The sequence below is a fragment of the Microcaecilia unicolor genome, chromosome 7 (assembly GCF_901765095.1).
Source record: "Microcaecilia unicolor chromosome 7, aMicUni1.1, whole genome shotgun sequence".
NCBI classification, from domain to species: domain Eukaryota; kingdom Metazoa; phylum Chordata; class Amphibia; order Gymnophiona; family Siphonopidae; genus Microcaecilia; species Microcaecilia unicolor.
Genome location: NC_044037.1, coordinates 254,291,921 through 254,313,203, shown reverse-complemented (window position 1 = coordinate 254,313,203; position 21,283 = coordinate 254,291,921). Strand labels below are relative to the sequence as shown.

The 21,283-nt window shown below is 45.6% G+C and overlaps 1 protein-coding gene across 1 annotated transcript in view; it reads left to right on the top strand.

Annotated features, from left to right (window-relative positions):
* Window positions 1-21,283, top strand: part of KIF5C (kinesin family member 5C) — a 216,527-nt gene that overhangs the window by 170,900 nt on the left and 24,344 nt on the right. Inside the window, exons 24-25 of the mRNA XM_030210027.1 lie at window positions 6,804-7,020; window positions 14,431-14,548. Coding sequence (XP_030065887.1) covers window positions 6,804-7,020; window positions 14,431-14,543 — 330 coding nt within the window. The 3' untranslated portion in view covers window positions 14,544-14,548. The remainder of the gene's footprint in view (window positions 1-6,803; window positions 7,021-14,430; window positions 14,549-21,283) is intronic.

Sequence of the window (21,283 nt, the reverse complement as noted above, 5' to 3'; positions counted from 1 at the left end):
AGGCCAAGGCTTCGGGTATCCATATGCGCCCATCCTGTAGTATCCACCAGCCATTGCGTGACTGTAGACCCTCCTGCTGGGCCCATTCCGTTTCTTGGGGGGTGTAAATAGGGGTCTCCGTAGGGAGCTGGACGACGAGTACGGGGTCAGAAGGGTGAGAGGAGTAGGGGAGCTGACTTGCCCTTTTTGCAGCGTCGTCTGCCCGCTGATTTCCCCGGGCGATAGGGTCCGTTCTTCCAGTATGGGCCCTGCAGTGCATCACGGCCACCTTCTTCGGCTTCCATACCGACTCGAGTAATTGGCAGATCTCAGCGGCATTTGCAAGTCCTTTCCCTTCAGCCGTCAGAAATCCCCTCTCCTTGTACAAGGCTCCGGAGGGTGAGGAAAGCGTATTTGGAGGGTGAGGAAAGCGTATTTGGAGTCGGTGTAAATGTTGACAACTTTTCCTTCAGCCCACAGGAGGGCTCTGGTGAGGGCGATTAGCTCCGCTTTCTGGGCTGATGTTCCGGGTGTCAGAGCCATAGCCTCGATCACATGGTCCTCAGATACCACCGCATAGCCAGCTCTTCGAATTCCCTCTATCACCTGGCTGCTTCCATCGGTAAAAAGGGTGATGCCCCCTTGCCAGGGTTGATCCTTCAGGTCAGGTCTGCTCGAGTGCACAGTGGCCATTACCTCTTCACAGTCGTGGAGTGGTGGTTCAGGGGCCGGAAGGAGGGTGGCAGGATTGAGGTTGGTCGTGTCCAGGATTCGCACCTCCGGATTTTCGCACAGGAGGGCTTGGTATTTGACCAATCGGGAGTTGGTCATCCATCTGGGTCCGTGGCTCTCGAGTAGGCCGCGGATGGTGTGGGGTGTGGTCACAAAAAGTGTTTGGCCGAATGTGAGTTTATTGGCCTCGTGTATCAGGAGACAGGCCGCTGCAATGCTTCGGAGACAGCCCGGCCATCCTCGTGCCACGTTGTCCATGCTCTTGGAGAGGTATGCTACAGGGCGTTGCCAGGTACCGACCAGTTGGGTAAGGACTCCAAGTGCCAATCCCTTCTTTTCGTCGATGAACAAGTAGAACGGCTTAGTCACATCTGGCAGTCCGAGCGCTGGTGGGGCCACAAGGGCCTCCTTGAGGTCCTGAAGGGCTTTCAGTTCGCTTTTCTCCCGCCGGAGATCTTGGCCCTCGAGTTCAGGTCCTTTCAGTTTGGCGTACAAGTCTTGGGTCAGGACAGCAAAATTGATGATCCAAATGCGGCAATATCCAGCGGCTCCGAGGAGTGCCCGTAGTTCCTTCTTATTTGCAGGAGTGGGTTGGTTGCGGATGGCTTGGGTTCGGGGGATACCGAGCCTTCGGGTTCCTTCTCGGAGGCGAAACCCCAGATACTCGACTTCGATCTCGCATATCTGTGCCTTCTTGCGACTGGCCCGGTACCCCTGGGCTTCCAGGGTCTTCAAGAGGTAAAGTGTAGCTTCAGCACATTCGGTGTACGTTCCACGGGCCACCAACAGGTCATCCACGTATTGGACGACCGGCCCATACTCGTCCTGATACGTCTTCAGGTCCTGGGCGAGTTGGTCGCCGAAGAGGGTAGGCGAGTTCTTGAACCCCTGGGGAAGACGGGTCCATGTGTATTGCTGCTTGGTTCCCGTCTGCAAGTCTTCCCACGTGAAGGCAAACAACTTTTGGCTGTCGACAGCAAGAGGGATGGAAAAGAAGGCGTCCTTCAAATCAATGACACTGTACCACTTGGTCTGAGATGGCACTTGGGCTAGGATGGAGTATGGATTTGGTACGAGGGCAACTATGTCGGCTACCTGGTTGTTGACTTTCCTCAGGTCCTGGACGGGTCTGTACTCGGATGTTCCTGGTTTCTTAACGGGCAACAATGGGGTATTCCATGCGGATCTGATTGGTTTAAGGACTCCCTGGTGAAGGAGTTTCTGTAGATGTGTATGCATACTATGCCGGGCTGCATAGGGGATGTGGTATTGTCCTTGGTTGACAACTTGAGCATTTGGTTTGAGCTCAATCCAGATGGGGATAGCGTTAACGGCCAGTCCGCCGGGGTTCAATTCCGCCCATACATCAGGCACTTCATCCATTATGGCCCGCCTCTGCTGGGCGAAAGGGGTGTTCTGGTCGTAACGGCAGTCGCCGGGTCCCACAGTTGGGGGAACATGTAGTCTCCATTCTTCTCTTACTGGACAGATAAGTGTTACTGGCCGATCTTCAAAGCGAGCTTCCACTTCACCCGTAGTCTTGAACTTCAAGGTGGCCTGGAGCTTACAGAGTAGGTCTCGACCAATCAAGGGGACCGGGCATCCAGGGATGTGTATGAACTGATGGGACACCATCGTCCCTCCGATCTGGACTTGGCGTTCTTTGAGGAGGGGGGCCGCAAGGGATTTCCCGGAGGCTCCCACAATTGGTATAGTTTCTTTCGTGGCTGGGGCTATGGCAGTGGTGATAACAGATCGCTGGGCCCCTGTGTCTAGTAAGGCCCTCATAGATTCTGTCCCCACCCGAATTTCCACCAGAGGGTCAGTGGGGACTCTGCCCTCCCGGTTTCTTCATGCTGTGCCGTCTCGGGTAGCGTCCACAGCCATCTGCCATTCCCTCCGGTCATCCCGTCCTCTCTCTTTTCGGCCCCTTCCACGGCCTCGCCTAGGGGCCCCCGTGCGGTCGCCGGTCTCCTCCTCTCTCTGCCGGTCCCATGATTCCTCTTCTCTCGGGTTGTCCCGTATCTCCTCTGGACAATCAGCCCACCAGTGTCCTTCTTGTCGGCAATTTGCACACTGGTTACGCCCTATGGGGGACCGCGTTCCTCTTGTTCTCCTGCCCCTCCCCTTTGGTCTAGACCTCATTCGTTCTTCCAGCACCGTAGCCAACACGTCTGCCTTCTCCCGCATCCGTCTGGTCGATTCCTTCCGGGCCTCCACCTTTTCCTCCTGGTCGCGATATCCGAACACGCGATCAGCTATAGCTTTCAGTTGGCTGAGGCTCATCCCTTCGAACCCCTCTGTTCTCTGTAGCTTTCTTCGTATATCCGGTGCTGACTGGCTAACAAAACTCATAACCACGGTTGGGAGGTTCTTAGGGTCCTCGGGATTTATCGGGCTGTGCCTCCTAAATGCTTCCATAAGTCGTTCAAGGAAGTCCCCTGGACTCTCGTCCTTTTGTTGGACCACACTGTGGATTTTTCCCATGTTGGTAACCTTCTGCTTCCCCTTCTTTAAGGCGGCCAGGTACGCCTGCTGGTATCGGCGGATAAAGGTTTGGCCTTCGGCGGTTCGGTAATCCCACGTGGGGGCAGCGATGGGCGCCTCCGTTTCTAGTAGGTTCTGTAAATTGGCATGGGCCGGATTCGCATCCCGGATGGCTTGCTCCATATTTTGTTGTAAAAGGCGGCGTTCTTCAGAGGTCAGGATGTGGGCGCTCAACTGCCTAAGGTCTGCCCAAGTTGGATTATAACTGTATATAATGCCTTCCACCAGCTCTATCAGCTGCTCGGGTTTCTGGTCGTAGGACGGCCCATGGAATTTCCAGTTATACAAGTCGGCGCTTGAGAAGGGAACGTGGCTATAAACTGTTGATTCGATGGGCTGGCCCCCCCCCTCCGCCGGGTTAGGGGTATAGGTGGTGGACTGTCGAACTGGGAATAAGTGGGAGGTTCCTCCTTTTCGGCTGGACGGAAGGGCCTGTTGCGGACTCGATTGGGGGAACCGAGTAATGTTCTTCACAACCCGTTTACTCTTCCGTGTGGTTGCGAGGCCAGGTGACTCAGGTGAGGCTGGACGGGACGTCTCCCCGGTGTCCGACTCTGACCCGGAAGTCTCGGCGTCAGCGGGGCCTTCTGCTAGGCCCGTAAGGTCAGGGTACATAGGAGCATAGGGCGGCGGTGCAATGTCGTCTTCGTATGCTTCCGCCGTAGCAAGTATCGGGGCTTTTGGAGGCTTCTTCTCGGCCGAACCCTGAACTTTCCCTGCGGTTTTCTTTGGGGGTTTTTTCCTAGAAAGTGTGTTGGTAGTACTGGGCGTAGTTTCTGCCTTGACTCTGGTAGCAGGGGGCGTGGTCTCAGTGGCTTCAGTGCTAGGGGCGGTAGGCCGTATGGGGGCGGTCCCTGCGGCCTTCGGGACGGCAGCGGTTGCCGAGCTTTGGAGAGCGAAGGCATGGGTCGGCAGGGTTCTAAGCTTGGTTTTCCGGCCTTTTCTCTGCTTTACCACCATAAGGGCGGCCTTTTCTACCTTCCGTTGGGCCCAAGCCGGCGGATCCCGGACTACATCCAACCACGCTTCTATGTATGGAATGTCCTCGGGACAGCCTGGGTTTCCCTCAATTATAACAATATTCATGACCGCCGCCACTTTTTCATACTCGAATGACCCTTCCGGGGGCCATCCAGCAATTCCTAGCCCTGGCCACATAAATTGACATCTCTGTATCATCCCGGCCCTGCTACATTTATCTAGGTCGAACACTTCGCTAAAGTGTTCCGTCATTAAATCTAACGGTGAAGACCCACCCCCGCCCATCCTAACCTGAGTGCCAAAGGACAGGTGACGGACAAAAGGGGAAAGGGGAGGTGGAGGAGTAAGGGGTCTCGTTCCACCAGACACAGAAGGGTCAACACTCGGCCTGACCAGGACGCGGTCGCCCGGCCTGGAACTGCAAGCCCACTCACACACTTTCATACGCCACAAGAAACCCCCCCGTTCGTTCGCCGCTCGGTTTCGTCGCCGGAGCCTAGTGAGTTTCGGGACCTAGTCGGATACCAATAGTCCGTATTAGTCACTGGCTAAAAGAGGGTGATCACGCCTCTTCTTCGGTCCTTACTGGGCCGGTCACTACGTAGAGTATACTCGCCTGTCCGCCGGGGTCGCAGGCCGCGCCGTCGTGCGCTTCTCCCTGAAATGGAAAAAGGTGCCTTGTCGGAACCACACAGCCCCCTCTACAGTCAGGCGGAGTGGATCGGCCCTCCTCCGGGAGATGGACGCTGAAATCAGCGGTGGCCACTCACCACCTCCTCGGGTGGGAATCGATGACCCGATCCGACTGCAGTGGGGGAGGGGAAGAATATAATCCGATTCCCCTTTCTACTTCTGTCCCATCTGGGTCGCCAATGAAACAGGTGGGAAATCAGGAGACGAAAGGCAAATTTTGGTTCCAAATAAGGCAACTTTATTGCTAGCAAGTGAACAGCACCGAGTAGCCTCGGGACACTGTGTGTCATAAATCATCTGACGCTTACATTTATACTTCCCTACTGGGCCTGCGCATTTGGCCCCTTACACGTCACAACTATCATGCGCAGTAAACATTTGTAGTTCTTACAGTACAAAATTGTAGTCCCAGTACGTACACACGTCATAACACTGAAATGATACTGGCAAGAAAAACGAAACTTAGCAGCTTATTCTGTACACACAATGCTCCTTTCTAGCACAGGAGATAAGGTGCGGCTCAGGAATGCAGGGGGGGTGTCAGCACCCTCCAAGGTCGCCTATTCAGATGGCGTTGCTACGTGCAAGCTGGTCTTGTATAGGCCTTGCAAACTACTGTTACAAGCTATATATCTAATAGCCCTGCATTCTGTCTGTGCATTAGTAAACAGCAAACTTGTCTTGTTAGTAAACAGTAAAACTGGATAAGGCACAAATGTCCAGTGCAGTAATAAGGTGTGGCCAAACAGCCAAAAGCAGAGGTAGAGTGCATAAGTAAAAGTCCATCAGTAGGCACAAAACATGAGGTTGTCCTGTTGCTCAGTAGTATTCAGGTAGTACCGGCGTTCCACTCCTTCAATATTACTACTACTACTACTACTTAACATTTCTAGAGAGCTACTAGGGTTACGCAGCGCTGTACAGTTTAACAAAGAAGGAAAGTCCCTGCTCGAAGGAGCTTACAATCTAAAGGACGAAATGTCAAGTTGGGGCAGTCAAGATTTCCTGAATAGAGGTGTAGTGGTTAGGTGCCGAAGGCGACACTGAAGAGGTGGGCTTTGAGCAAGGATTTGAAGATGGGCAGGGAAGGGGGCCTGGCGTATGGGCTCAGGGAGTTTATACCAAACATGGGGTGAGGCGAGGCAGAAAGGGCAGAGCCTGGAGTTGGCGGTGGTGGAGAAGGGTACTGAGAGGAGGGATTTGTCTTGAGAGCGGAGGTTATGGGTAGGAACGTAAGGGGAGATGAGGGTAGAGGGGTAAGGAATCTGCTGTTCCCTTATACATTCAGGTAATGTCAGCTTTGACTTGATCTGCTAACTTTTTTTGATCAGATGAAGGGAATGTAACTACCCAAAGCTAAGAAAAAAAATAGTATGTTATTATTATTATAGCATTTGTATAGCGCTACCAGACGCACGCAGCGCTGAACACCTGATACAAAGAGACAGTCCCTGCTCAAAAGAGCTTACAATCTAAATAATACAGACAGACAAGACAGTTACGGGTGAGGGAAGTAATAAATAAATAAGAATCAACTTGCATTTTATGTTAATCTAGTAAAGGAGTAACACTTTGTATTTTGGTGACTCTTTTCCACGTATTCAAGTGGAGTAATATGACACCTTTACTACATCAACTGAATGGAGAAATGATTAGTGGATTGAAAGTCTAGAATGGCCAACCCAGCCTTTCATTCTTACCAGGAAGATACAATAAGGACAAGTTGTAACAAGGCAATAATTGGATTTTTCTGTTTGAAAATAAATTAGCTCTGTGTAAGTGTGTATGTTGGGGGAGGGGGGGGACAACCCCCCCCCCCCACACACACACAAAGTGGTTCATTGTAATTACATATCCTGTTTATATCATAGCTGGTACGTGACAATGCAGATCTTCGCTGTGAGCTTCCTAAGCTGGAAAAACGACTTAGAGCTACAGCTGAGAGAGTCAAAGCCCTGGAGAGTGCATTGAAGGAAGCCAAGGAGAATGCCATGCGGGACCGAAAGCGGTACCAGCAAGAGGTCGATCGCATCAAGGAGGCCGTGCGAGCCAAGAATATGGCAAGGAGAGCACACTCAGCCCAAATTGGTGCGTATAATTTCTGATGCAAGGTGACTATTGAGCATGTTGGCAAGTAGGTTATTACAGCAGTAGAAGATTTACAAGGCAGCATTGGGCTGTATATTGTATTCAGTGGCATATTTTCATCAATCTTTAGTTACTCTTAATCAGTGGTGTAGCTAAGAGTGGGCCTGGGTGGGCACAGGCCCACCCAGTCAGCAGCCCATGAGGCCCCCAAAACTCTTCACTGTATCTACTTCTTCTCCACTCGTGGCCTGGCATCTGCCAGTCTCTCTCTGGAACCCCCCCCCCCCCCCCCGGTCTACCTCAGAGCTACTGCCGGCAGCAATTCCTATAGGCATCCTGTGCCAGCCCTGCAGGCTTCTCTCTATCATGACCTGCCCTCAGTGATGTCACTTCTTGTCTCTTTAGCGGAAATGTGGTAGAGAGAAGCCTGCAGGGCCGGCGCAGGTTGCCTATAGGAACTGTGATGGGCAACGGCTCTGAGGTAGGACTGGGGGAGGTGGTTCAGAGAGAAATGGGCAGACGTCAGGTCGTTAAAACCCCCCACTATATTATATGTATGTACAGGGGTGGGGGTGGGAAGGGCTCACCCAGGTTAACTCTGCTGGGCCCACCCAAAATGGGAGGTCTGCCTATGCCCCTGCTCTTAATTCTTGCACTATTGTACATGATGATAATTTTTCAAATAAACAACGTCCTTGCATTGTGCATGGCTAAACATCACCTTTTCTTGATTAACTTATATGCAAGAACAATTAGAATGTTTGTTTACAGTTCCCTGTGAATAGTTTGAACAGTATGGTTGCTATCCTCTCTACCTCATCCAGCCGTAGACCTTTCTCCTGCTCTGTCCGCTTTAGAGCTACTATTCTCTTTATCCTGTGCCCTCTCTTCCTCAAGCCCTTTTGCTTCCCAGAGGAGTGTGGGATCTCTTGAATAGCTTTTATCTTCTATTTAAACCACAATATCAGCAGACATACCATGTTTGAGCTCAAATCTCTGCTTCAGGGCTAACCAAAAAAAAAAAAAAAAACCAGCTCCCATCTGTTAGTGTTTTAGATCTTCTTCCTTACATTTCATCTCAAAGATGGCAGTCTTTATATCTAAACCTGAGAGAGAGATTAACCAATCAAAATCAATAGCACAGAGACAGCCACTAGAATAATAATTATAAGTTCAAGAAGGGGGCCAGTTAATTTCCATATTGAGACCACATGGATCTTTAACCTTAAAGAGCTACAATTGTTGTTTAAGAAATGCACCTCAATCTCCAGTTACAAAATGCTTTTATAAATGAGTTTTCAACGCACTTATTAATTTTTAGTGTCCCAGATTGATGATGATGATACTGTACTAATGGGAGTAGGGGGAGTAAGAATCGCTGTCTGTCTGAATGTAGGTGAAATTCGTATATTTATACTCTACAAATTAGTTAGTTTCAAATAGGGTTGCTGACTTTTAGGGGACTGCTTCTGGTGGTGTGTCAGGATGCCCTGCTACATCTCATGATCATAAAAATGCTTGCAGGTGTCTCATCTAACTGCACTCTTCATCCTGCCGTAACTGTATGCATCAACACCTCAGTTCTGTAGACCCAGCCAGATTGTTCTACTTTGTGTTTTTCCACTTCTCTCACCCATTCCTTCTCTCCCAGCTTTCACCTTCCCTTATCTTTCACTTAACTGCTCTGCTGCTCCTGTCACACAGCCCTCATATCTCTTCTGCCCGTTCTTATCTTCTTATCACCATTCTTCCTCATCTCCATCCCTGTTTCTCTTTCCTTTCTTCCTTTTCTTCCTTCCCTCCAACCTCCCTTTCCTCTTGCTATCTTGTTGATCAAAATCTTTGAGGGGGGGCCTATGACCCTCTGTAAGATTTGATATATTCAGTGTTGTCCTTGTCAGAAATTTGAGGACCCCTGCTTTCATTGAGCCACAGTCCCCCATCTTTCCCTTTCAGTCCATCTCCACATTCATTTGTTTTTCTCCTCAGTCTCTTACCTCCCTCCCCCAGTGCTCTGCATCACTTTTCTCCCTGCTTTATTTATCCTTCTCCAACTCATTCTTTCCCCAACCTTGCTCATCCTTCTACCATGCTCCCATGTTCTAACACCACCATCTTTCTCCAGTATTCAACCCCACACCTTACTCATTGTCCCCAGTGCTCTCCCAGCTGCCCTCATTCTCCCTCCAGTGCTCTCCAAATCATAAGTACATAGGTGTTGCCATACTGGGACAGACCAAAGGTCCATCAAGCCCAATATCCTGTCTCCAACAGTGGCCAATCCAGGTTAAAGGTACCTGGCACGATCACAAAACATGTTAATGCTGAGTATTCTAGAAATAAGCAGTTGAGTTTCCCCAAGTCCATCTTAATGATGGCTTATGGACTTTTCTTTTAGGAAGCTATTCAAACCTTTTTTAAACCCCGCTGAGCTAACTGCTTTTACCACATTCTCTGGAAGCAAATTCCAGAATTTAATTACACGTTGAATGAAGAAATATTTTCTCGGATTTGTTTTAAATTTACTATATCTTTTTACACTACTATGTAGCTTCATTGCGTGCCTCCTAGTCCTAGTATTTTTGGAAAGGGTAAACAAGTGATTCATGTGTACCTGTTCCACTCCGCTCATTATTGCATTATCTCCCTCAGCTTTCTTTTCTCCAAACTGAAGAGCCCTAGCCACTTTAGCCTTTTCTCATAGGGAAGTTGTCCCATTCCTTTATCATTTTTGTTGCCCTTCTCTGTACCTTTTCTAATTCCACTATATCTTTTCTGAGATGCAGTGACCAGAATTGCACACAGTATTCGAGGTGCGGTCAAAAAATGGAGCGATACAAAAGCATTATAATGTCATCATTTTTGTTTCCCATTCCTTTCCTAATACCTAACATTCCATTTCCTTTCTCAGCCGCCGCTGCACACTAACAGAGGGTTTCAACATATCATTAACGATGACACCTAGATCCCTTTCCTGGTCAGTTACTCCTAATGTGGATTCTTGCATCATGTCGCAATAGTTCTGGTTCCTCTTTCCCACATGCATCACTTTGCACTTGCTCACATTAAACGTCATCTGCCATTTCTGAAAAATATTATCAGAGGCTCAACTGTGAGAAAACAAAGGTGACATCAAGATGGCCTGCTATGCTGTCCTACTCAAGACTTCTCCTATAAGCTTGAAAGGTCTATCCCCTCCATCATCCACTGCTACCTCCAGCTTCCTTATTCAGAGGGCACCCTGTCCTCTGGCACCTTCAGATTAGAGAATAACATGGGGATGGGGGGAAACTTTGTCCCTATGTCATTCTCTAAAAGCTCGAGACTAGCCTTAAACAGGCTGTTCCAACTAGATGGAACAGCATGTATAAAATGCCAGTATCAATATGTAAACATTTAACACATCTTAGACAACTGGTAACTAAATGAAAAAAAACCTGCAGATGCTGCTTTTGGATTTAAATGAAGCACTGTTAAATGACATTTGTGTCTTGTCTGTTTTTGATGTGGCAACAAAGAGTCTTGTTTGCCGATCAGACTCCTACCATCTGCGGTGTCCTTTCATCATGTGCTCAGTTGCTGAAGCATCTTAGTGTTCCTGCAACAGATTTGTTGCTGGCATCAAGGAGCATTTCCAACACTTAATTGACACTTGTTTTCCTGTTCCTCCACTACACAATATCGGTTCTTTTCTACACCCATGTCTGAAAGACAATCCAATTATCTCCCCAGATGATTTAATTTTGAGCGTGTTGTACCAAAACCAGATCAAAATGGAAGGCTCAAGTCTATCAGAATCCTCCACAATCCACATTCCCAGAAAACATCACATCTGTGGAACAACCCCCCTCCAAAAGGATGAAATTGGATGTTAGCAGTTTTCTGAGCGACTTTTATGGAACAATGCCTGTTTTGAAGGTCTATTAATGAACTGGACAGTTATTTATGTTCGAGTGATGCAGATGACCATGCTTTCATTTTTTGGAAAAAGAAGTAAAAGTGCTGGCCAAAACTGTCAAAAATTGGACGGGGGATCCTCTGCATTCCTGCTACTAACACATCTGAGAGGACATTTTCTATTGCAGGAGGGACTGTGGAAGACAGGAGACTGAATCCTGATATTGTTGATGACTTATTGTTCATCCACAGATTAAAAAGTCATAACAGTGCTTCATAGGGCATATTTCTCCCCCGCTGGGCATACAGAGCAGGTTTGTACTTTATTCCCCTGGATATTTTAACAGGGTGGATTAGGGTTCCTTAGAGTAGTAGAAGTCAGATATTGTTGAGTTTGGAAGGGTAGAAGGTGGCTGTGTGTGTGTTGGGGTGGGGGGGGGGGGGGCATTATTTCTGTTGCTCATTGTTATCTACTTGTGATGTATAAACAGCAGTTGTATAGAATATTGTTACTTTTTATACTTTAATAAAAAGTTATAAATATCTAGTGTGCCCCTAAAATAGGGCTTTTTGTCTTTTAGCAGGTCCCATTTCAGTTTTTCCATTAGTGCACAAGACCAGCAATGAAGGAGCATTTACTGCCTCCTATGTTAAGTCAGTGTTATCCAGTTAACACGCACTAATGCAACCACACTGGCTGGATAATTCTTCCATGCCTGCCCATTCCCTGCTCATGATGCCTCCACCTGAAACATTTTAAAGAGATAAATATCACGCAATTAGTGCCCACTAACAGGCAAGTTACTGCTAAATGCTTTAACGTGTTTTGTGGTTAGATCACGTGATGCCTAGAACAGGAGTGGAGGCTGCCTGTTCGGCTCTTCTGTCTCCCCACCGATAAAGCCACTTTCTCAGCTTATACTTTTCATAGAAGTGAATGGTTTTGATATCTTTGATTTCTGCTTTCTGTTGGCCTGACGGGGTGTGATCTTGGAAGATATTGCTGCTGGTATGGCTTCAAAGTTACCCTGCAAATGTAAAGTCATGCAGAAGGGAGCTTCATTTAAGATGGCAGTTCCATTGACCCTGCCGAGTCCTTTGATAAGCACTGTTTGGACTTCAGAAATTGTGTCGGAGGTGCAGGCTACAGTGGAGGAGGCATTGGACGCAAAACTGCAGCATCTACATGATCGAATGGAGGCTGCTCACGAGCACTTGGATAATGTAGGCTTGGAATTAGATGGCCAGCAACACCTTGTTGGAAGCTCAGGCCCAGGGCTCATCACGTGAGGTGGAGAAACTTTGAACCATGGTTCAGCAATTGGAACGCAAACTAGATGACATGAGGGCAGAGCAAGTCACAATAATTTGCAGCTGGTGGGCCTTGCAGACTCTTTGCTTGACATGGAGCTTGTGCATACGTTGGCATGCTAGATTACATTTTGATACTTTGGAGGTTCCTTTAAAACTCAAGTGGGCCCGACGCTTGTGTTCTTGGAGCATGGTTGCTGCCCGTTCCCATGTTGTGGTTCTCCAGGTATACCATTATGATCATAAGCAAGCCATACTTTAGGCATTAAGTCATTGGAAAAGTTTGTAATACGATAATCAAAAAGTACTTTGTTTTCAGGACATATACCATTCGAGTGAATGCTCAATGCAAAGCTTTTGTTCCCTTATAAACCCAATTATATGATAGTAAGATTTCCATTGCGTTACTTTATCCCACATGACTTAGGGGCACTCATGTGAGTCAAACTTATTTCTTTTTGTCAGTGGAGGTAGCACAATCTTTTTTGCATGCTTTCCCAGCCAATTTTGGCTGTTAGATAGCTGATTCCTTTATTTTTGGGCGTTTTAGAAATTTTTGCTATTTTGATCAGATTGATCTTGGACCTCATGTTTTGGGAATTTTGTTGCATACTTTTTGATCTATTGACCCATATGATGGCTAGACAGATATTTTTTCCCATTTGTGGAACATTTTGTTAGTTGCTGGGATATGTGGCTTTAGTCTAAATTTTGTGGCATTGAATGTTTTTCGGTGGCAGGGGGAGTTCATGTGATAGTTCACAAGTAAATTTGGACAGTAGAAAAGGAATGGGGGTTTAGATAGGTTGGAGAAGATATGGGGTGGGTTGGAGTTGGTGGGGGGGGAAGAAAAAGAAAACGTCTTGACGATTTTTGGATTGTTTAACGATTTTCTGTACTTGTGTTCCCCCCCCCCCCACCCCTTTTGAGCTCTATATGTTCTTGTACTGATATTATCATTAATAAAAAGATTTAAATATAACATGTTTTGCGGTAAGCCTTTTTTCCCAGGTTATACTCACGTTAGTGCTTAATGCAGTTTAGTAAAAGGCTCCTGAGCCTTTGGGTTAGCTGGAATGGAAGGGAGTTAGAAAGTGTCCCAGACACAGCTTCTGTAATTATTCACCCAGAGAAAATGGGGAAAACCTTGGAATCTTACAATGACACAGCAGGTTTTATCACTTGTACATGCTTCTTTTTGCTGCCTTACAGCAGATCGGTCAGCTGATTTCTATTACGTTGGCTCCCTACAAAGTCAAGGATATTTTCTTTTAAAATTTGTGCTTGGATATCCAGCTTGTTTAGGTGAACTGCTGGTCAGGCAGGAAGAACTTACAAACTTGAAATCAGATTTCATTGGTAGCTCCCACTCCATCCAGAATTCATTCATAAAATAGCATTTAGTTGTTTTTTGTTTTGTTTTATTTTATTTTTGTTTGGCCCACAACAATGAAACTTTTATTACTGCTGTCTTTTGTACAGAGATATCTTCTCTGAAGTGTCATAAGCTGGTGAAGAGCTATTTTTTTGTATGCAGAGTAGGAGAAAAGGACAATTGTATAATCAAAAGATGAGATGGATCTATTGAACTGTTCAACTGTTGAGTTTTTGAAGGTGGGTGGGATTGAGTAGGTTTTAGTTTTTATATAACTAATTTGTTGTTTTATTTATTTTTTGTAACCACTTTTGGTATTGTGGAAGTCAGGATAGCAAAACATTTGAAGTAGAACCACACACTCTGCTCCTGTAATACAAATCCATCAGCTTCTGTATCTGATAACACACTGTTTCAAGGCTGCATCCCCGCAGGCATCAATTCCAGGGCAAACCCAATCACTGCCACTCCCCCCCCCCCCCCAAAGACCAAAGGGTACACCCATGAAATTTACCAGCAAAGAAGCCCAAGTAAGGATACAAGGGGGCAGAGCGATGAGGCAGGTTAGAGTAGCTGCTTCCATTCTTATGCCAGCAGTGGATCCACCTGACACTATAATCGGGTTATAATAAATATCAACAATGCTGTTTCATTGAACTCATTCTGCCGTCTGTGCACTGCAGGATTATAGTCATTTGTATTAATAGGTAATTAAATTTACAAGGAAAAGTGCTTTTCTGTCTCTTTTTTTTTTTTTTTTTTGGGGGGGGGGGGGGGTGTTGATAATTATTTAAAAATGGTGTTTAATCGTATTATTTTTGTTTCAGCTAAGCCTATCCGTCCAGGCCATTACCCAGCCTCATCGCCTACAGCAGTTCACACCGTCCGAGGAGGAGGAGGTGGCTCATCGCATCCTACCTACTACCAGAATCTGAAATAAACCAAGTGAGTTGCAGACAGCTTCCTCTCTTACCAGCTGTTCTGACCCTTCTTTATCTTAAATTTCTTTATATAATAGTACTGCTTGTATTAGAAATATAGAAACATGATGGCAGATAAAGGCCATATGACCCATCCAGTCTGCCCATCCTCTGTAACCCCCAACTCTTCCTTTTCCTAAACAGTCCCACATGGTTATCCCATGCCTTTTAAAATTCTGGAACAGTCCTCGACTCCACAACCTACACCGGGAGGCCATTCCATGTCCCCACCACCTTTTCTGTGAAATAGTACTTCCTAAGGTTACTCCTAAGCCTATTCCCTCTTAACTCCGTCATATGCCCCCTCACTCCAGAGCTCTCCTACAGTTGAAAAAGGCTCTCTTCCTGTACATCAATGCCCTTGAGATATTTAAATGTCTCTATCATGTCTCCTCTCTCTCTCCTCTCTTCCAGCGTATACATGTTGAGGTTCATAAGCCTGTCCCTATAATTTAGTATTGTTTACTGTTTCCTGAAGGCAGGCGAGTATAGGAGAGACTGACTGTATTAAGTCATGCAGAGCATGTGGAGATGCTCTGAGGTAGGTTTTGTGAGGGCTGTTGACAGAGTTGTGCATTAGGCACTGATTTCCCCCCCCCCTGAAGAAGAGGAGACAGCTGGGTTGATTGTGCAGCATGCTAAATGGGAAAGGCGTTTTCACCTTTTCAGCCCAAAGAGATGGAATAAAGATTTGGGAAAACAGGGGTAGAGAACATTCCAGGCCAGCATGTGTGATCAGTGCTTTAGCTGTCAAAAGCAGACTTAGAATTTCCATCAACATCTATGTCATGCACCAAAAATATGGGATAGGAGGAGGTTTTTTTTGTTTGTTTATTAACTCAGCTGATGAAAGTTATAAGTGTTGACATGCCATCCACTGCTAACACACTCTAGAGACTAAAACTAGGATCAAAAAGTTTTTCTATGCCAAAAAAAGGGCTTTCCATATCAAAATTTGGTAACATTCCTTTTTTTTTTTTTTAAAAAGTAAACACAATGAGGTTACAGGATTTTAATATGAACAAATTATTAGATATCAGTGGCATAGCTATGGGGGGCCTGGGCTCCCCCAATTGGATCGAGGACCCCTGGTTTGGCTGGTGGGGGACCCCCAACCCCCGCCAGCTTGAAGCCTTTCTCCAGCGCTGTTCTCTGCACATTGCCTGCCCTGCTTCCTCTCGTGTCACGTGCATGCTCGGTTTTATGAAACTGAGCATGAGTGACTCGCAACCCCCACCCTGCACCAAGGTATGTGGGGTTGCAGTGGGCTATGGCAGGGAGGCGGACCAAACTGTGCCCCCCCCACTTTGGGCTCTGGATCCCCCAAACATTGAGGTCTGGCTACAGTCCTAGATATCATATTCTCTAATTTTGTTTTTGGAGAGTGTTTGGGAGTTGTAAAATAGCCTGCAAACCAGAATCATAACCTGATCCTTCCCACCACAATCCAGGTTTCTTGGCTATCAGTGGCCTTGAATAGAAAAATATGATCTGAAGTACTTTTTAAAAATTTTTTTAAAGCAAATTAAATGACATCCATCATGTTTCATGTCTCCTTAATATGAGACCACTGATTATTTTTAAAGAATAGTATTAAAGCAAAAATTCCCTTAATTTGATTGGAAATTTATAGTGGTTAAGGAGCTCTAATGATCTCTATTGAGTTAAAAACAAAAACGATTTAATCATGTAGTTCTTCCTCTTTCCCACAAGATGGACTTCTAATATAAATTTTCAAGGTCCTTCTGTTTAACAAACCTCTAATTTAGGGATGAATGTGAGAAACTGTTCCAATTATTTATATTCATAAATGCAGACAGTGAAACAGAAAATGTTCAAGCAACACAGGGGAGAGAGCTAATCTGGAAAAGCAGTAGAAATTAAGCCATTTCCTGGCAAAGATCTGAAGCAATGGAGGATGAATTGAGTACATACAAAGAGAGCTGATGTCAGCATCCAGATGTGCTGCATCTCAGTGAGTTTAACCAGGAAGCAAGGACTAGTCACAAGGACAATGGGCTCAGAATCCAACTGACTCTCCTTGTGACCTTGGGCAAGTCACATAACTTCTCCTGCCTGAGCTATTCACTTACTCCCGAATTCTATATATGGCACCTTTAGTTGTGCGCACTAATTTGGCCATATGGAGAAATTGCGCACACAACTTAATTGATTAACAAACCAATCAGTGCTGATAAGTGGTACTTAACAGCCAATTGATGGCACTAATTTGGCTTTAATTAGAATTTACATGCACAAATTTCTAGGTGTGTTCTATAATGCAGAGCGCATAAATTATAATGTGCACAATCAAAAAGGGAGTGTGGCCATGGACATGGAATGGGCGAGTTGTAGGCATTTCAAAAAAACTGTGCCCACTATTATAGGATACACCTGATCTGCTCCTAACTTAGGGGCAGGTATTTAGGCCTAGTTGTAGGTGGCCTAAATGGGTGCTCCTAAATTTTAGGTGCAAGAATGGCGAATGAGCGCATACTATACGCCTAAGTTTAGGCATAGTTTATAGAATCATGCTAACCGTGTTATTTTACAGCGCTGATTTTTAAGGCACCATATATAGAATTTCTCCCTTAGGGACCAAGGCAAAACACTAACACAGATGGAAGCGCAAGTGTTTTCTGGGCACACTATACAAAAAAGGGGTTTGTGCAGAAAATAACTTTATGCAAACTCCTGGAGTTTGTGTAGAAGATAACTTTATGCAGACTCCCGAGTTAAGACACAATGCATATCTAGTTAAAATGGACGGAAATGAGGCTATTAGCTGCCCCAAATCAGAGAACTGCCGCAATGTGGAAATAACACCAGGCCGGAGGGAGGCATAGAAGGGTTAGCTCATTTTTCTACTGCTAAAAAATCCATCCATAATCCTAACACCCTAAAAAAAAAAAAGGTCTCTGGTAGTCTAGAGCATTAGTTCTCAAACCTGTCCTGGGGGACCACCAGCCAGTCGGGTTTTCAGGATATCTCTAATGAATATGCATATCACCACTATTTGACTAATATTAATTTTCTTAATGTCTGAACGTATTATCATCACATCATTGTGTGCATTTACTTATACAATCTTTATTATGAAAATCACACATATCTATATAAATAATTTTCACCTGCAACATTCTGAAGCTCACTCTGTGGGAGGGAAACACTGAAGCCCTGCACTGTTGGTAGGCTAGGCTGTCAGCAACACTCACTGTCACTCATGCACCACTCACTGTCACTCATAGACCCGCCCTAAGCCATGCCCCATCCGCACATAATTCACAACCCCAACGTTCTAAATGAAGCCTCAACTGGAAGTTTGAAGTGTCAAGATACCTGGTTTGCCCATGTGTGTGCCCCGCCCTCGCGTCACAACATGATGACGACGAGGGCGGAGCACTGACACTCCACGAAACGCGATCTCCCCTGCCCCTCGGCGGCCATTTTTAATATGGAACCCGCATCACGGAGCAGACAGGTGCCTGGAGGGGGGTTGGTGGAGAGCTGGGTCACTGGCCATGGGTGGCTGCAGGGGGGCCTGGGAGACAGGAGGATCGCTGGACACCAAAACCTTGCTAGCGCCCGTTTCATCTCTCATAGAAACGGGCCTTTTTTACTAGTCTAACAATAAAACACTATCTGCCCCACACTCTCGCAATAATAATAATAATGAATATGCATGAGTTACAAATATGGGCTGTCAACTCTATAATTAGTCCTCATTAATATTAATACTGCTATATTATGATTAAATTCTTATTCTCAACTTTTCTTTATTCACACATCAAAATTGTATACATTGTTTAAACTATACAATTGAACCGTCTTCAACTCTCAACAACTGAATGTTGAAATGATTACTGTAACTACCCTCATTAATTAAACAGTCAGATCGTACATAGTGATATAAAGTACATCAATCCACTTAGGGCCCTGTTTACTAAGGTGCGATATAGGTGCGTTAGCATCTTTAACGTGCATTAACCATGTACGCATGTTAACCGTGTATGCGCCTACAATATCCCTATAGGTGCCTACACGGTTATCGCACGTGCTAATTGCAGGCGCGTTAAAAATGCTAACGCGCCTTATTAAACAGGGCCATTAACTTGATGTTGTATTGCGATGTTAAGTTTGCTTTAAACCTGCTGATGGTCCTTCATCTGTAATGAATATGCATGAGAAATTTGCATATAATGTAGGTGATAGGTATACAAATCTCTCTCATACGTATTCATGAATATCTACCTATATTTTGATTGAGCTAAATTTTTCTTATTTTGAAGTAGGAAAGATTCTGAAGCAGAGAACAGTCTGTGGCAGTAAGCTGAAAATAACAGAAAACCACAGCCCTTGATCATAGTGCAGTGTGAAGGTGAAGAGGTGGGAAGTTGAACCTAGCCCTCGACTACGCCACATTCTGGCAGGAAGCTTCCTGTGCACACAGTCTACAATCATAAAACTCTTATTTTGTGTTTTGGTTGCTTGTGTGGTGGTTGTGCAGTGGATGTCACACTAAGGGTATGTTTACTAAGGTGCGTTAACGTTTTTATCGCGCCTTTAAAGTTAAGGCGCGTTAAACACTTAACGCGCTTATACATTTCTATGGGCGCGTTAGCAGTTAACGCGTGTTAACCATTAATGCACGTTAACAACACTAATGCGCTTGTAGCGCACCTTAGTAAACATAGGCGTAAGTTTGCTTTTGCAACTGCTTGAGGCAGCAGAACTAGAACTTTTTAAGTCCCCTGTCTTGCTTCATTAGGGGATATACAAAGCGCTCTGTTTAAGCCTACCTGAGCACCTTGCAATCCATCCATTAACAAATGGCGTTAATGATAAGTTAGAAATGGAACTCTCGGTGCATGAAAGAACAGTTAGTGCTCAGCCAACCTTTAAACTTGAGAGCAAATTCGGTCATGTGGCTGTTTATAATAGACAGCAATATTGTCCCATCCACCCCCTCCTCTCCCCACACTAGTTTGATTTTAACTTTGTGGAAGAAAAAAGCAGTATGACTAATAGTAAAGCCGAAGGCTTCATTGTGAAAATAATGGGTCCTCTAAATAGCTGTCTTGAATTGCATGGGATTGATTTTATTATAACAGGGACACATAGGTGGGAAGTCCAAAGTGTGGATTATATAATGGCAGCAATAGGTGCTTATGTGTCTCTCTAAAATTGGCTTCCAGATCCAGCTCCCTTTATACCTGCTCTGAAAAAGCCGTACATGCGTGCATGATTTATAATACGCGTGCAGCCAATTCTGCCTCCACTGAGCCCTTACTTGCACATTATGTAAAAGTGGGTGCATACTGTTATCTGAGGTTGACGATCTATATAAAATCCTTTAATTACTGCATCCAACTGAAACCATTGGACACTACTTTAAACAGGAAGTGTAAAAGTACCACTTGAAGTAAATGTATACACATAAGTTGTTTGTTTGTTTTTTTTAAAGTATGAGGTTGTAACAATAAAACAGGAATATAGAGGTTAAACTTCAGTGCAGTAAATGAGGTAGGTGCAGCTCTCATCCTGTTAACTCCTGCTGACCAGATCCTTGCCAGATGTTCAGTAATGCTTAACCGAAGAGCACCGTTGAATATCTATATTGACTGCTGCGTTGCTGTCAGGTTAGTGTTGGGGCAGTCCTGAGGAGGAGCAATAGTACCGATATTCAGTGAAAGACAAATAGCAGTCCTAACCTTCCTGGCTTTCTGTCTGGGTTAGTGGCACTGACTATCAGTGTGCTACCCGAATAAATTTAGCAGCTGCCAAAAACCTGGATATTCAAATGCCAATAATAGGATTTCGCCTGGCATTGAGTCTAAATCAGCCCATGTTGCAGTGCATCTCCTCCCCCTGCCTTCTGTGCCCCCCCCCTCCGCCGCTGCCATTGTTACTTCCTGTTCAGGGAGGAAGTCCCTGAGCAGACCACAGGCAGCCTATGAGTGCCACACTGCTGGGTGAAGATGCCAAGAGGATTTTAAGTGTGTGTGTGGGGGGGGGGGGGGGGGGGGGGGCTGAAACTGACGAGGATTTGTGTACGCCATGATACACCTACCCTAAATACGCCACTGCCATGTTGGTTGGTGGTTAAAAAAAAAAACGTCATGGGCTAAATACTGACCGAATAGTGCATGCTATGAAATTTAAAAGCCATTCCTACCTTAAAAATGAAAAAAAAGTTGGAAATGTAGCATAGCTTATGGCTTTCAAACATGAGCCTCCTGTGAAATGACCACAATGTTAGTCTGTCATGATGTAGTCTCAGTGCCTGCTGCTTCTCTTTCAACATAAGTCATTCTGTCACAAGGACTCTGGCATAGAGGAAAGTTTACGTGAAACATTTTGGTCCGGTTTCTGTAGCAATTTTATAAGACAGCAGCTAAATTTAAAAAAAAATCACAAAAATGCACCTGTTTATAAAGGTAACATAAGAGCCTTTGTGCTTGTTATAAATCAAGCTCCTACAATAATCGACAAAGTGCACAAACTTATACCTGCACTGAGGCAGATTTAAATATGTTCAGGCACTTGGGGGAGGGGAGGTAGTTTTATAGAGAGATTTTTCAACTCTGGTAGCTTACTTTTACACACATTCAAGGGCTTCTAGAAAATTGTGTGACCACATATACAGGTAGAGAGTACATGTGCAGAAACTGTTCCCTTGCTATTACCCAATCTGTATGTA